The sequence below is a fragment of the Diorhabda carinulata genome, chromosome 3, assembly GCF_026250575.1.
Source record: "Diorhabda carinulata isolate Delta chromosome 3, icDioCari1.1, whole genome shotgun sequence".
In the NCBI taxonomy this organism is placed as follows: domain Eukaryota; kingdom Metazoa; phylum Arthropoda; class Insecta; order Coleoptera; family Chrysomelidae; genus Diorhabda; species Diorhabda carinulata.
The window spans coordinates 20,521,578-20,539,148 of NC_079462.1; the positions used below are offsets into that span (position 1 = coordinate 20,521,578).

Consider the following 17,571-nt stretch of genomic DNA (forward strand, 5'->3'; position numbering starts at 1 on the left):
TAAAAGAATTATATTCCTTCAAATACTGTTCCCTGGATTTCTCAGAGAGAAGATTCATGGTCGCCGCAGTTGCTCAACAACATCTTCTGATGTGCAGTTTTCTTCACTATTACTCTCCATCACTAATAATAATACTACATTCCTTTTAATTAGACACAAAACAGATTTTCTTAAACGAATATCAAGAAAAAAAATGTGACACGTTACGGCACTTTTTTAACGCAAAATCGTGAAAAAATGAAAGCTACTGTACTTTTTGTCGCGCTTTTTGACCAATTCAGAAATTACATTCTTTATGAATGCAAATGAATGAAAAAAAGATGAATATTATAACGAATGTAGAAAAAATTAAATTAACCAAAATGTCATCCAATTGATCCCATTGGCCATATGCCATGAATAGACGTGAATCGACATCAATCGACGTCAATTTAGCAAACCAATTATTTTAAGAACAAAATTATTAAATAAATGAAATATTAACATTTTTCTTGTTTTATTTCCCATGGAAACTTCCTTTTATAAATTAAAATTTTTGTTTATATTTACTGATTCCTAAGGGTAAAAAATGCGCTACAGCCTCTCGCGCTGAGAGTGTGACAGTTTTTTTACTTGTATTGTAAAAAATACGCTAAAAATATGAATGTTCAAAGGAGGAATATTGAAAAACATATAGAATTTGAAAAAAATTTCATTTTTTATCTTGAGTGATTTGAAGTTTCACTTGAGTATTTTTCCTAAGCTTTTTACTTAACTGGAGTCCTCAAATAAATTTTTTCAATTAATTTTTGTAGCTAAATGTGCTTGATTGAAATTTTAAAAAAGTCCAGAAACTGCTTTTAGTTAAGATAGATAAGACAAATGAGTTATGAGTTAACATATAGCTCGTTTACATGCATCTTCATTGGCCTATTTCATTAATTAACTATTCTGGTCACTTCTATAGGTTACCATAGATATTTCAATATCTGAAAGAAATTAATGTGTCAAACATCGTAAGCAGCACATTCGCATGATTTTGCTACGTCATACCGGCTGTAACGAAATTTTGTCCTCTAATTTCAAGCGATTATATTCAAGATATTTAAACAATACGTTTAATAATAAAATAACAGTATGTTGGTAATAAATAGACAACCACAAGATAACGAGTAACTTCTATTTCTATTATGACCACATGTATACCAGAATGAAAGATTTCACACGATTCGTATCTTTGAAAAACACTTTACGCAGAGAATACAAAAAATAGTAACAACATTCCGAAATATAATCTCACTTTAACCGATTGAAACTGAAAATATGACATTTATTTTGTTTTGTCGTGTCTCAAGAAATCAACAAAATGATTTACAGGATAAATAAAATAAGGTGTTATGCGTACCTACTTGCAAGGTCAAAATATTGCACATCGCTTGACATTATGCAAGTCTTTTGCCATTATAGCTGCCACTAACAAAAATTCAATAAGTGAATTAAACAAACAATTTACTAAAAATTTGGTTCGATGTTTTGTGAACGGTTTAAAAATGATAACAAAACTAAGTAAGTAAGTAAGTTACAAAGTTTTCGAGCCGGATGGATAGGTTGGTTGTTAAGCCAAAAGTAACTAGATTTATCCCTAGAAGTGCACGTAATAAAAATGACACCGAACCGATAATATTCGCAAGTGCGAGATCTTTCATGAAACAATCAGCTGAACTTCATCTGCACATGCTTTTTAGCAAGAAATATTGTACTTTACATTGCATTTCACGTTATATTGCATCATATCAAGCGGCCTTAAAATTAACATCAACATTCACAAGAATAAAAGCCTCGGTAGAAACTTACTTTCTTAAGGCCGACTACGATCATACAGTCGGACGAGTGTCTGAGAAGGAAATGATACTAGAGTTTGAAAAGCGTAGTACACACTTTTCCGACACGTGTCCGATCCCATTCCTACACGATAATGCATCCGATAATGTTTGTTTTTTGTTACTAAATTGGCAAAAACAGTACCGAAACGCAAACTACAAAGATATGATCTAGAAAAAATGTGCAAAGGAATTAAATATCAAAGGTACAGTACAGATTAAATATTGCTAAGAATAGTTTTCTTGTTTACTTTTTCCCACCATGACAGGTACGGAGTTTTTGATTTTATAAATACCGAGTTGTTTTTATTTAAAACCAAATATTGATAGCCTTGACTATAAGATCAAAATACTTATAAGCAATAAAACCTAGCAAAAATGCTCTATTGTTTATTTATTGTCTTTTTTGTTAATCCGTAGCCTACCTATAGGAAATAGATATTAAATGACAAATGTAAATTAAAAAGGAGATAAACAATTTTATTGAGTACATTGTATAGCTGTAATAAATCAGGCCGATAATAAAATAATCAAACAAAATTAAATTATATAGGTCGACGATCTTGCCACTTTACACTACCCTCTGGAAATTGTTTGAACTTCTCCCCCAAATTAAATGCTTCGCGATTTTCCCCTCCACCGTGACGAGGAAAGTTCTGAAGATAAGATCTTTCCTCTCAAGTCGTATCATCAGTACTGTCGAGTAGTTCACGCACACTGTAACCCTCGTTATTTCCAATGAAATTGCTAAGACAAAGTTTCTTGGAGTTCCAACAGGTTGAATACCGCCATCGACATTCTAAAATATTGGTAAAATTTTGTCTGTCCTCCAACAGATGAGGTAAAAGTGTAGAAGAATATTCTCCTTCCACGGATCTTCTTTTCCAAGTAGAATGTACCCAAAATCTGCGTTTGCCTCTGTGAAATCTCTCTGGTATTCTCCATCTGCCTCTTTTAAACAAAGTGCCACCATGGCAAAATCGTAGTTGCTAAAATTTTGCGCACGGAACCTTTCGCGATTATTTTAATTGATCGAGACTGGCGAGAGTGGCGCATGTATCGAGCCAGAGCTAGAAATCGGAAAGAGCTCGGAATCGTGTAATACTCCTTTCGATTCCGCATCGATTCATTCTTCAGAGCAAAATCGGACTAAAGTCGGATCGGAGTGGTGTATGAGAAGTGTGTCTCGGCTATTACTTCGCTTGTTGTTTCTCTCGTCTACCTACTACATTCACAACATTCACACTCGCATGAAATTTAAAAAGTTTTTTCTAAGCGTAAAAATAAGAATTTTCTAAAGCTGGTTGATGTAATGACTGGTATAGGAGAATAACAATAAAAAATATATCGTTGCATGACGATACAAGCAAAAAAAAAGTTGCTTTCTTCATTTGTCGTGTTGGCCTGTACTCACGACTTTTCGATAATATAAATTTATTAACGGAAAATTCTATGTTATGCAGCTTAATAAAAGCACAAGAGGCAATATCGGATTGCTTATAGTCAATATGCCAATTATTTTACCAATTTAAGAGGTTAAAGATATTTGCCGATGAATCAACTTCCTGAAATAACCAGTTCACGTTCTTGATTAATAATATTAGAATTTATGATTAAAACATAGAGCAAGTTGCTTATCAAGTTTCAAAAGCCTAGATACGAAGTAGAATTAATGAAGGCAGGATTACTACAAGAAGCATTTCTCTTCCCAGGTATCTACTTACGAGGATGTATTGATATTTGGTTAGCCTAGGAACGAACAATAACTTATTAGAAATGTCAGTGTAAAGTTTGACGTCAAAAAAGTAAACCAGAGTTACGTAATAAATTAAAAGAAAAAAGATGTCCAGCGAAATTGTGAAAATCAAAAAATTGGAGTTTCGAGCCATCATCAAGTACCCGTATTTAAAAGGGTTAAGAGGTAAGCAGATTTACGAAGATATACTTAATACCCTTGGTGATAAATGTCCTTCGTATGCGACCGTCAAAATTGGATTGTAAGCTTCAAAAGGGGTAAATTTTCCATTCAAGATGATGACCAATCGGGAAGGCCAGTCCCCGAAAATATCGATGCAGTTCATGACATGATTTTATCAGACCGTCGAATTGGGCTAAAACGGATATCTGAAGTACTGCATATTTCATACGAAATTGCTGCAAAATGGATCTCCAAATGTTTGAATGTTGACCAAAAGCGTGCAAGAAGCATCGCGTTCGATCTGATTCGATTTGAAAACGATGTAGACTTCTTAAACTTAATTGTTACTATGGATGAGACTTGGATACATTTCTACGATCCAGAAAAAAGCAACAATCGATGGAATGGCGACACTCTGGTTCTCCAAGACCTAAGAAGTTTCGTGTCCAAAAATCTGCTGGAAAAGTTGTTTTTCAGTTTTTTGGTATTGCCATGGAGTAATCATGATTGATTTTTTGGATAAGGGTGGAACAATAACTGGAGATTACTATTCGACCTTACTGACCACTCTACGAGAAAAAATTAAACAGAAAAGGCGCGCACCAGATTTGGCTCCTTCCGATTATCATCTCTTTCCTCAACTGATAAAAAGTTTAAGAGGTCGTAAATTTTCTTCCAACGAGGAGGTATTCAAAGCTGTGGAGGTGTGGTTTGCAAAGCAAGAAGAAACATTTTTTTGAAAGATCTAGAGACGTTGCAGGTTCGCTGTAATAAATGTATCCAATTAAGAGGAGAATATGTTGAGTAATAAAATATTTTGACATGGAAATTTTGTTTGGTTCTATTGTAGGCTAAGAATTTTTCAATATATCCTTGTATATACGGTGGACATCCTCTGTCATTAACAGGGTCACCGAACGACGATAGTAACACAAAGATTTTATAATTTACCGAATGCTGCGCAACTTGGAATATCAACATCAATGCGAAACTAATCTAAAAACTGTACTTCAAAGAGTACAGGAAAACATCAGAGACAACATGGTCCACCAATGCCAAAGACTACGAGTCCCACACCAAATACTGACGTTCAAGAACTCACCAGAAGACGATGGAAACAATTTCTCTCTTATCAGGGCTATCCTTATCGCCACCCTACTATACGTATCTACAGTAGAGGGATACTCTGTCAAGAGCCATTGTGAGAAGCCAACAAGAGTTAGACAAATAAAATCAATAAATTATGGACGACATTGCTAAGAGATTCAAAGAGCTGACGGAAAGACGGAACCACGTATCCAAAGCCAAGAAAATGCTGAATTACGACAGCAATTGTGGCATCAAGAAGAAAAAGAGAATAGAAATAGGAGGGTTTATCTTTTGAAGTGTCTGCTTAAGCTCTAGTTTGGATCCACTCTCAAGATCGTTTTATTATAACACCTTGTTGCAAGGGAGTCGCCAGCTTATGACTAAGGGGGGGGACAATGAGGCAATATTATGGTACAGTGGAGAGCATGAAGCGTTACACTTTGGAAGTCTTTGCCTCGATGACGATTGTAATAAAAATGGTTCTAATATCAATATAAATGTATAAAACTTCACAAGCCCTCGACATCACAATAACTAAATCAAACTATTACACATAGTAATAATTATTTATTTTAACAAAAATAATATTTAACTAAAACATAACCTGCGGGGATTTTTTGAAAAACTTTCAACCACATTATCATTAAAATGATTTAGGTTTTTATTTATTATAGCTCTGTGTACACTCATCATGGTCAGACAATTAAGGCGATCTTTTGCCATGGTGCTTCTTAGCCATGTTTTTAGTCTTCTGAGGCTGCTAAAGAATCGCTCTACTATACAGGTCGTGCTTGATTAAGCGATCAAAATTTTTAATACTCTCGACAAACTGCGAAAGTTACGCGATCCGATTAAGTTCAAAGAATTTGATGGTATTAAACTTTACCACATCCAGCATGTAGTTCGGACCTTACATCTACAGATTATTAGATATTAATCCATGGCGAAATTCTTGCGTGGGAAGAATTGAATCCGAAGCAGATTTTGAAAATCCAGACAATGTTTTGCATCTAACCACAAAGAAAGGTTTTATAAAGGACTTGCTGAACGTTGGGTTAAAACCACAGAATATGACTGGCTATACTCCAAATATTAAGTCTTTCCTTTTGTTATGATTATTTAATAAACAAAGTGAACTTTGGAAACCGACATTATTTATGAGACATAATATACTTTAAAGAAAAGTACACAGACGTTTATTAAGACATTGAAAAAGAATCGGATGACAGTGAGTTTGAGTCTCATGTAATGTTTCTATATTTTATAAATATATACAAAAAATGATTTTATCTCTATTTAAATTCTTCAATACAGACATAAATGCGAGGCTTTGCCTTATTTTATCGACTTCTCCACAAGCAATAAGACTGCAATATATGAGTATGGTTCCAGCAATACTTGGCTTGACCTAGAGATGGTTTTAGTTGTTTGAAAAATACCACTGGATTAGAAAGTTCATAATCTACACAGCATATGTTTCAAATTTAAAGACGCGACGTTCTTTAGTATTTGTTTGGTAACCATTAATAGTGAACGTTTTTAGTGAATTTGTCAACATGGAAAAAATTGGTCATTGTTATGCGATACAATACTTTTATTTGAAAGGTATTATCCCAACCAATATAAAAGCTGAACTAGATTCTACTCTGGGTGAGATTGCTCCTTCGGTAACAACCGTTAAATATTGGGTAACAGTTAGCAGCAGTTTAAACGAGGCCGTATGATCTATGAAGACCAGCAACGCAGTGGTCGACCAAATGATGAAAAAAATCCACAAAACGGAACTCGATGATCGTCGACTGAAAGTGCGTGAGCTACCAAACATAGTAGGTATTTCAAAAAGTGCGGTACATCGCTTATTAACTAAACATTTGGACATGAGAAAGATGTGCTCAAGCTGGGTTCCGCGTTTCCTCACAGTGGAACAAAAGCAGTGTCGTGAAGATGTTTCCATCGAGAGTTTGCAATGTTTCACAGAAATAAAGAATTTTTCAATTTTTTTCAACACTAACAGTTCGAATTTTTTAATACCTTCGTACATACATAATTTATACAAGAAAAATTCGAATTTTTCAATTATTCGAACATCAAAAATTCGAACTTTTCAATTATTTAAACGCCAAAAATTCGAATTTTTCGGTAATTAACACAGAAAATACGAATTTTTTTGATAATTCGAACTTCAAAAGTTCGAATTATCGAGGTTTTTTTACATGTGTTAGTAATAGGAATGTCAAGGGACCGACGCAAAAGTTCGAATTAACGAGGAATTCGAATTATCGGTGTTCGAATTATCGGAGTTCGACTGTATATATATATATATATATATATATATATATATATATATATATATATATATATATATATATATATATATATATATATATATATTGGTAGATACTGGGTTGTTATAAATAAAAAACTATTGTATTAAATAAATTATTTATTTATAATAAAATCCACAGTCACAAATATTAAACAAATAATTGACCACGAAATCACGAAAAAATACCAAAACCGGTTTTTAAATGGACTGGAAAACTTATGAACGGAAAAACCGAAATCTTTCATACATTGTTTTCTTGCGTAACCAACTAAAATTGTTGGAACGACGTACTGAACTATAACACCCGCGTAAGTACCGGTAATTTCAACCAAATATTTTATATTATGAGTACAAAGGGCGACAATTACAGGAGGAGCTATCGCTAACGTGGGAAATATGAAACGGTTCAATACTACGTTGTTTCTATACGCGGCAGTATTCAACATTAAGTTTTTCAAATTGCCTTGTAGAGTTATGGCTATGATTGGAAAACTCGTGGACATTGGAAATAACGGAAAAGACACTAGGAAGAATCCAATTACTTTACTAAAGTAATTAGAATTCTGAGTATAAATAAAATTCAAGGAATAAAGATCATTTAAAGTAGCAAAAGCAAATGAACCTGTTATTGATAATAATAAATAAAAGCAGCAAATAGCGATAAAATCATAGCTAATTTTACTAATAATCTTATCTTTGTTAGAAATAGGCGCCACAAGGCTAGGCAAAGAATGGTGGCACATAAAACTATACACAGTACTTCCCGCTAAAGCGGGTATCTCCTTTAAATTAATTAAATCAGGATGCCCTTGAGGTCCCAACTTGAGTAATCGAATACTGGCTAAGGTAACCATAATAAAAAAAGCTAACCATCTGATACAAATTGTAAATAGCTGCAAATATTTAGTTTTTTGTACGTTAAAATAGGCAAAAGGGCCTACGAGTAAAGCAAAACCTGTAACAAACAATCTATACATATTGACTTTACTAAAATTATAATTACTCAAACATTCTGTACTGTAATCATCAGTTTCATTTCCATTATTACAAATTAGATTAATTAAAGTTTTGCCTGATGCGGCTGTATATATAGCTAAGTCCCCATACAAATATATACAGAGAGAAGAAAAAAATAATGTGTGTCCAAATTTGTTGAGATAGAGGCCAGCTATCTCTCCTAATTCAACTTTGGTATCTATTTTATAAAGAGATAATCTTCTAGGTACTTTATTTAGAATCGCAGTCTCTTCGTTACTATACTCTAATTCTGAGTCAGAATCACCAGGAAGTTGTCGATTTTCCTAAAAAATGTTTTTTTATTTCAATGAGTTCCAATTACACCTCATTAAAAATCGACCTACCATCAATATCTTGAGAAATACTTACAAGTAAAGCAAATAAGTATATACATTTATGAAAAAAAATATTAAAACAATATAAATTTCTGGAAAATAGACAATATCATAGCATTAACATTTTTTTATGATTGTGCTTCTAGATCTTGGTTGTATATCTAGAACACAGTTTGAAAAAACTAGTAACTTTCAAAAATTCCAAGTAATTTATCATTTGAATGTGTCATAAACAATAAAGAAACAAGTACATTAAATGTAAAAATAGAAATTTAATTTTTGCGAACATAAAATAGAAAATAATGTGTGACACCCAGACAAAATCATTAATTACCTGACCTCCTACAGTGTGTCACACAATACAAATTCACACATTTTGATATTTAATATAATTGCCAGTTAGTAACAAAAATAGTATACACACAACTACCATTTCTATGTAGCAATTGATAAAATTGGTAATTTCAAATAAACCTTGAAATACAGCTATAATTAACTGTCCCTTTTTTGTTAGCTAATAACAGTTGTATAATTATTTTCAAAGATGAGTACTGCAATTGAATTTTGCAAATGATCTAAAGTTGAAATTTAAGAGTCCCTAGAATAATTAGATGAGATTCTCATGCAAATATAACTTTGAAGTATTGTTCATGAAGCATATAAAATCTTTATATACTGCATCATATCTTACAATTATTTAAAATTATAGAAACATTAAACATGCTTTAAATTGAAAATAACTCTTTGTGTCTTACATAAAATTCATTAGAATGTATTCTCCTCCATTGTAAAGTTGCATTAGCACATGCCATACTTTCAATTACAAAAGTAACTGTAACAAAACTGATGAATGCTAAGAAAATTATCATAAATGTACTGAAAAGCCACCCGGCACCTACAAATGCAGCTGGCAATGTTAGAGCACCCGTCCCAACGATGAGGTTGAAAATGTACATCAAACCCACCTGAAAATTAAAATTTTTCTAATAATGGTGAATAAATAAAAAATTATTGATTGATATCCAAAAAAAGTTATATATATATATATATATATATATATATATATATATATATATATATATATATATATATATATGTATTGAAATAGCAAAATATAAAAATTAATTTTTTGCGAACCAAATACAAATAATAAAATTTCTTAGTTCGTAAATGAAGTGCCTATATAGGTGTAAAGATATTATGTTTGTTTTCACAAAATTATGATAAATATGAATAAGTACAAAAATTACTGACGTATTAAGTCTTGATGTAATTTAATATGGAATAATTGTATCAAAACAAATGAATAATTGAAAAACATTAAAAAATAACATTCGAATTACTTACCCAGGACGGGTAACGATCAGTTTGGGGCATGTCGTTAAGGGTAACCTGTGTCCATATTGTAAATATTTTATTTTAGAACCCAAAAAATTGAGTTGTTATTACAGCTGGCATTGTATACATTAAAATATCATGAACAATGGGAGTGACTAATATTCAATCCCGAAACTACTACGTATCGATTCATTTTCATCCATTCGAGTGATATATCGATAGAAAACAATTGAATAATGTATACCTTTTATACCTCCATGAAGTGATATACATTGATAAAACTTCAGTTTTTCAGATACACGGGGATTTTAATTCATTACATAATAACCAAATACTATACGTCTTATCAAAATAAATTTCGATTACAATAATAAATGGAGAAGTATGCGTGTCAAAACTAAAAAGTTTCTTATGGCATCCCAAAAACGTATTTTTGTTGTCCTAACCTACTCTCATGGTTAAATCTACAAAGTAAATGTGGCTTATAACCAACATAAAATTGATACACGAGAAGTAGTTTTTTTTTAATACAGGATATCTAAATTTAGATGATTCCACACAATTTTTTATTACAACCAAATGGCGCCATCTAGGTGGACAAACCTTCACTATCAGTTGCAGATCTGTCATACAATAATGAAAATAAAATTTAAATCAAAGCGCGAAATTTGAATGTTTTATTGTAGTTCATACTATTACAAAAAACCGGATTTTAGGAAATGAAAAGCACTCATTTAGTTCTTTTAAAAATTTGTGAATTATTAAATATTTATTATGATAAATGAAACTCAAAATTTTAAAATAAAATATTACATACAAAAATACTTGATTGAAGTTTTATTATGGATGATGGAGCCCCTTCATAAGTTTTATACAATACCAGCATCCATCTTCAAATCTTTATCAGGAAATTAAATAAATAGCAATTATTAATAATATCACTAAAATCCGTAAAAAAGTAAGTAAAAAACTCTACTTTCGCCAAAGTAATCCGTGTTAGTAAACACAACTAAGATTCTAACGGATAATAAAAATAATTTAGTTGTGATTCATCTACTTGAACCATTTATTCATATGATGTGGATTTTAGTGGTTTGTTCTTGGTTGCTGCTCTGGCAAAATTAGTTCAGGAAGTGTACATTAAAACGTTCTTTGTACAGAACTAGTGTTCTTCGATCTTAGTAGCAGTGCAAGAGAACTAGTTCACCCAGTTCACTGTAGTGCTAGCACTGGATCTAGAGTCAGTTCAGCCAGTGCAATAAGTGTAATCTGGAAGCTGTGGCACAACATCTTCGTCATAGGACGAATGTAAAATATCATAAATTACTAAATCGTTTTCCATTATTGTTAATACTACAAGGTCTGAATCACATAAAATAACCTCAAATAGTCCATTGCTCCCTGCACTATATCGTTTGTATTGTATCCGATCGAACTAATTCTATATAATCATGAACTGGCCTGCATTGATCCAGTGCAACTACCAAGAACAAACCTTAAAACATTTAATTGTAAGCTTTCCTTCATAACTTTGTCGTTAATAGCAATTATCTGATTCAAAATTTAAAAATTGTCATCCCCTTAATTCTTCACTTATGAACAAATTTATGGTATAATATACAGGTAAAATCCGAAAGTTTATTATCACTTTACTGTAATAGATATATACCTTTCAACATGTGTAAACAGGTTAACCCGTCATAGAAAACCGATATTTCCAACTGCATTGTTTGGAATAGCTGCTGGCATAATATAATATTAAAATTAATATTTTAATAGTTTTATTGAAAAATTATGTCGCTGATGAACTTACTTCCAAGCCATTTTCTTTCACGCACACAATACTTTTGAAAAAATATAATACCATTTTCCCCCACTGTACCATTATTTGTCAGGGTTAAGTTGTTGAACCGTTGGTCATAGATAAACTAAACTACCTCCTCGAGTCATATATGTAATACTTCTATATGAACAGTTTCTGTGGAAGCTGTTCAGACTAAAGAAGACAGAATGTTAACGCTTTTTCTATCCTCCGAGGTTCCAGCTCGGTTCTGCGCATTCTCAAACATGCGCAACCCGAATGAGGTATCTGGAACGAGGGAGAAAATAGTATATTGTCAGCACTTTAATAGTGAGACATTCCTACCTATTTAAAGTATTACATATATGGATTGACTTAACATTAAGGAGAGACCGAGGTATGGGAACTTGTTCAATTGGGCCCTAACTGTTGATAGAAAAAACAAAGAGCATCAGCGTACCTCTCTATTCTATTCTGTTTGGATCTTTAATAGTTACTATATGCATAAAAAACCAATCAGAAGCGAGTAAAAAGATTGACAGAGAGTAGGGAACCAATAATACCATTTTACTTACATGATGCTGTCTCTATATCTAAAATTGTTTCTATGGTTAATTTTCGGTACCCGAAGATAAAAACTTGGTTATCGAAATACGCATGATATCATATTGGATTTTTAGACCAAGACTAGTCTGAGCGGTTTGTATATTCTCTATATTGAAAAGTTTAACCAATCTTAGAAATAGTCCCTGTCTAAGGTAACGTTATCTTTGTTCAAATGTGCGGAAGATAAGGGAGTAGAGAAATAGAACGGTAGAAGGAGTACTGTACAAGAAACTAGAAGGAGCACTTCTAATTTTTGGAAGTAAGTTTCCACTTTTCGAAACATAGACGTCATGGCGACCCAATCAGAATAGATAGACAAGAGTGGTATACAGATGTTTGGATTCACTTGAACAAGCACTCATACTCCGATATGTTCAATATTAATTCTATGACTGGAAGGTATTAACTGAAAATGAACTGTACGGATGAAAAGTGTTGAAGAGGATGAAGACAACCTGACAAACGCGTCGATTTCAGAAAATTCCGAAGACATTTCGGCAATTTTAAAACACACGGTTCACATTACCTCAGCATCAACACTCACAATTACACTGTCTGATGCGTGGTTCTATAACCAAGTTATTGTCTTCAAAGACTATTGACTTGATCTACAGATTTATATAATATTTTCTCCACCAATGGACTTCCTCTCAAGAAAAATTTCACATCCATTCCTTAATTAATAAACTATAAAGTGGGATGTAAGGAATACGCTCTTTGTCCCTATTTAAACTATTTTTACATTTCACAATCTCAATGCTTTCAAATACATATAACACTTTATGGTTGGACATATTTTTCAACAATTTTACGTTATTTATGTACGTAGTTCATTTGAAATATGGACGGACAAAAGAATCTGAGCACGCTGTCAGTCATAATCATACAATAAATATAACACAAAATTCATCATCGGTATTGTTAAATGTAAAACTAGTTTATAAATAGAGGCAAAAGTTATATTTCTTACAAGTCCCTAGCCGTCTAAATGACCTCCTATGTGATTCGTACCACCTAATCAATCTCTTCTTACCACCAGGCTCGCCAATAGACGGTCTCTCGTCTCAAAGAGGAAGCTCCCCTATCCGCCCCTTGCTGCTAGCAACAGTATACGAAGACCTCCCTGAACCCCACCTTAACAATTCTCCCTTATAAATAACATAAAACCCTATCATCCACACCGATCGTCGATGTCGCAGGTTTTCTGCGGTTTCCAACTGGTGAATCGGTTCACCAATCAAATGGGTAACTATAAACAGCCGTAGTTACATCAAATTAAAAATAAACAGAAATTTCTTCCAGAATAAAAATTGAAAGAACAAATAGATAACAAAAACATTATAAACTATGTCCCCAAATTGAGGGGAACCGTTTTTAATTATGGTGAGGTTCTCTTTTCGTCTTCTTCGAGCCACTTGGTCAATCATTTTTTCTTCCTTTTCTAGCCTAGACCGCATCACCACATATCAATTAACCACAACCCCAGCCCTTCAGAGGAGCAAATTCTATATCAGAGTCAACAAACAAACTTTCCTGTTTAGAAAATTTCCCTTATCCTATCCGAAAATACTCATCGAGTCTCTCTCTATTCCTTTCAGTTTATTTTATAGCATATTAGTTAATGAATGAATTTGAAATTTCCCGCTGAAGAAGTTTTTCCCGTGGGAGAAAACTCATTGGGGGGAAATCAAGTATAAATAGGTAAGTCAATTTCATGGGTTTTAGTTTACCTCCAGAAATTCCAACTTAATTTAGGTAACTATTTTCAAAGAACAAATGGCAGTGATAAAGTATGGAAATATGTAAGTAGTGATGTATATGTTATTTAATGTGTAACACAGGGGCTTATATGGTACTTTAATTTATTCACGAGGCTATAGATTTTTTAACTAATAATTGTAACATTAAATTTGTTTCTGATTATGTTTCCTTCTTCTTGTGCCAATAAAACGCAATAAAAATGAATATTTCCAATGGCGTTGACCGCAACCGCACTGACAACTCACCTGATTAAAACAAGCTCCAAAGTGAAAGGGTTAATATAAATGTAATATTTGATATTATAATTTTTGTTTCCAATATTAATAATAGCAAATTCTGTGAATTTTCTAATGTATAATAAAATTAAATCGTATTAGGTACGAAATTCGAAAAAATAATTCTTATAGACTACAAAGTTTCACGGGAAGCACATATAGACAGTATCTGCAGGAAGATAGCACCGGCAGTTGGAATGCTTGGGAGAACCTCCACCATTTTGTCTTCCAAACACTTACTAACATTGTACTACTCATTTATCCATTCCCACCTCTCATAACTGACACTAGAATGAAGGAGTGACACATATCTTCATTGATGGAATGTTCTACAAAAAAAATCTATCAAACGAGTCTTTGTTTTGCTTCATCTTCACCCTACATCACCTCCCAAATGGAGTTTTAAATGTTCACCCTGTATGGTAGGTATACAGCAAGCAGACAAATTCATACACAGATGTCAAAGGAGAGAGGTACACTCCACAATCTCCTTTAATGTGGTTAAGGATATTCAACATCACAGTATCAGATCAGCAGACCATCTACGAACCACAACAGAAATAGCTACAATGAGCCAAAAGTTGATTGCATTTCAAGATCTAAGGTACTATAATCAGCTGCAAAGAGAGACTACAACTCTTAGTGTGAACAGGTTAAACTGGACCTTCGGAAGCTGATTGAACAAAACTTTTTTATAAGTTTGTCATAAGAGGACACTGTACATTATTGTTTTAAAATGCTGTAACCAGCTTCTTATTTAATTTCGCTTTTATGTCCCATATGGAACTACTTGTGCCCCGGATACCATATGAGTATGCTAACAAATTATGAATATTTTCGTTTTTATACATTTTTGTTTCAATAATAAAGGATTATTATTATTATTATTATGTTTCCACATCAAATTAAAAAAAAAACACACAGTTTCAGAGGACGAATAATGAAACATAATTCTTATTCAAATGTATATCACTTTATTAAAAATTTTTAACTTTAAATGAGTTTACAAATGAACCAATAAATTTTTGCAATGGATTATATATAGAAGAAATTGTTGCTAAACTTCCACGCTTATGGAAACCATCCATTCTCTTCGGGGAGTAACTGAATTAATGTGGGTTGTTTTGAATATTCGTTGTTTATAATTAGGCAGTATAATAAGTACACAAAGAGGTACTAACAATGGTATAAAAAGTAAAATAGGCTTGGATAGAACATACAATACAGAAACCAATATAACCAGATAAGCAATCAATTATAATAAAACAGGCAGAACTGTACAAACACGAGGAAAAGCTATCGAGAAAAAATTGCAACAGATAAACTTAACATGGAAAAAGGCTACAGAAATAGCCAAAAACAGAAGAAAATAAATAGCTCCCGTCAAAAAAATTGGACACCACATAACAATGCGTAAGGATAGCGAGCTCATAGTTTTACCGCAGCTGCTGAAACACCGTCAGGTGCCCTTTGCTGCACATCATGTGACGATGATGGTTAATAAAGTTTGTTCAGAATAAATAAGATATAAGGAAGACAGTGGAAAATGTGCGATTTTAGAATTTTAAGCAACACCTTTTTATGGACAAAAAATGTGAACAGCAGAGGATTTTTGGTCATTCTCGTGCTGTAAGGATAATAAAAGGAATTGCTAAAAAAAGCTGAAAGACAATGTTATTAAACTATAGGCGATAATTTTTTTTGTACTTGCAGAAGCATAAATTAAAGATTTCCAAAATACACACAGCCTAGTTAATACATAATTAAATAAGTATGACTAACTAAGAAAAGTACATTTGTCTTTTGCCTCAAAATAAGCTTCAGTTTCAGGAATTGCTTCTTCATATCAACTAATTTCTTACTGACGAGCATTTTTATGTGATCAGCGAATAGCTAGTATTCACTGGGGGCCAGACCTGAACTATAAGATGGATGAGGAAGCAATTCGAAGTGTAATTCGTTCAATTTAATCATCGTTGTCGTCGACTTGCAAATCGACGCATTTTCTTGGTGAAATAGTGATTTTTTTTCTACATATGTCCTTGATTTTTGTATTCAAACGATCCCAGCTGACTGTTATGCCATTGGACGCGGTTAACCGGCTGCAATCCACTCAGATGATGATTCTTTTGATTCTGTAGTGAAGTGATGGATCAATGTTACATCCATTGTCGCAGAAAATCTGATTTATTACGTGTAAACATGAATAACACTGCTCTGATTCATCAACACGTTGTTGTTTTTGATAGACTGTGAGTAAACGCGGCACCCACTTTGAAAAAAGCTTTCTCATGGTCAATTCTTCACACATAATGGTCTCAGCTATCTCACACAATTTCAATTTACGATTAGATATACACATTTTGTGGACTTTTTGATGTTTTCTGGAGTAACTACCTCAATTGGACGACCAGAATTTTCACCTTTATCGGTGCCTATACGACCACGTTTAAATCCAGCAAACTAATAACATATTTTCAATGGAGTAATCCGGATAACACTTTTGAAGCCATTGCTAAGTTTTTTACAGTATTTTTTTATCAAGAAGCAATTATAAATTAAGAAAAGAAATTGTTTTGAAAATAACAAAAGTAGCTTCACTTATATGGCTCTCACTTGTTTCTGACTAATCAAAATGTCATGAAATTTTAGTCTTTTGAAAGTTGGTACTTCATAAACGCCATATGGATTTCACAACGTAGTTCTTTAACGTCAATCATCAGTAGATCATGGTAAAATCACTTCTTTAAATTGACTTTGGAAAGAATATAACAAATAATGTAGAATATATTGACAATGACCAATAAATAAGATTATATTTGAAAAAATATGAATATAATTGTTATTTTTTATTTCCATTTAACGTGCCTTGGCAGTGCCTGTTAATAGTCGCATTCAGTGGACCTAGCGCATAGTGCCACTGCTATCTACCAGTAACGGTAACTAGCTAGAACATGTTGAGCGTTCGTTGTCAAGATTTTTTTGTGTCTTGTTAGTTTGTGACAATTATATTTCCAAAACAGATGTTATTTTGGTTGCTTTTATTGAACTTAACAAGTGTTACATTAAGTGGTAAATGTGGAGGTACTTTGTCTAGTTCCTATTCTAAGAATTATGAAGTGTATTCGTCATTCACCCACTTTTGTATGGATTTAAAAATTGTCATTATAATTCAAAGTGAAATTATAGATAATAATTCATGCAGTTACAATTCATTTCTCTTATCTTCATAAACGAATTCAATCA

The 17,571-nt window shown here is 32.6% G+C and overlaps 1 protein-coding gene across 1 annotated transcript; it reads right to left on the reverse strand.

The window, feature by feature from the left end:
* Window positions 1-7,291: 7,291 nt before the first annotated feature.
* On the reverse strand, window positions 7,292-10,091 carry LOC130891571 (transmembrane protein 104 homolog). Its single transcript, XM_057796396.1, has 3 exons — window positions 9,892-10,091; window positions 9,300-9,509; window positions 7,292-8,493 (listed from the first exon to the last, which is right to left on the reverse strand). Exons 1-3 carry the CDS (start codon window positions 9,919-9,921, stop codon window positions 7,306-7,308), a joined length of 1,428 nt encoding a protein of 475 aa, XP_057652379.1. The 5' UTR covers window positions 9,922-10,091; the 3' UTR covers window positions 7,292-7,305.
* Window positions 10,092-17,571: the final 7,480 nt, after the last annotated feature.

Coding starts and splice junctions, on each gene's coding strand:
- LOC130891571 (XM_057796396.1), bottom strand. CDS start 9,921: ATGCCCCAAACTGATCGTTACCCGTCCTGG. Junction 9,510..9,891: donor CTGATCGTTACCCGTCCTGG/GTAAGTAATTCG, acceptor TTTAATTTTCAG/GTGGGTTTGATGTACATTTT. Junction 8,494..9,299: donor TACATTCTAATGAATTTTAT/GTAAGACACAAA, acceptor AACATTTTTTAG/GAAAATCGACAACTTCCTGG.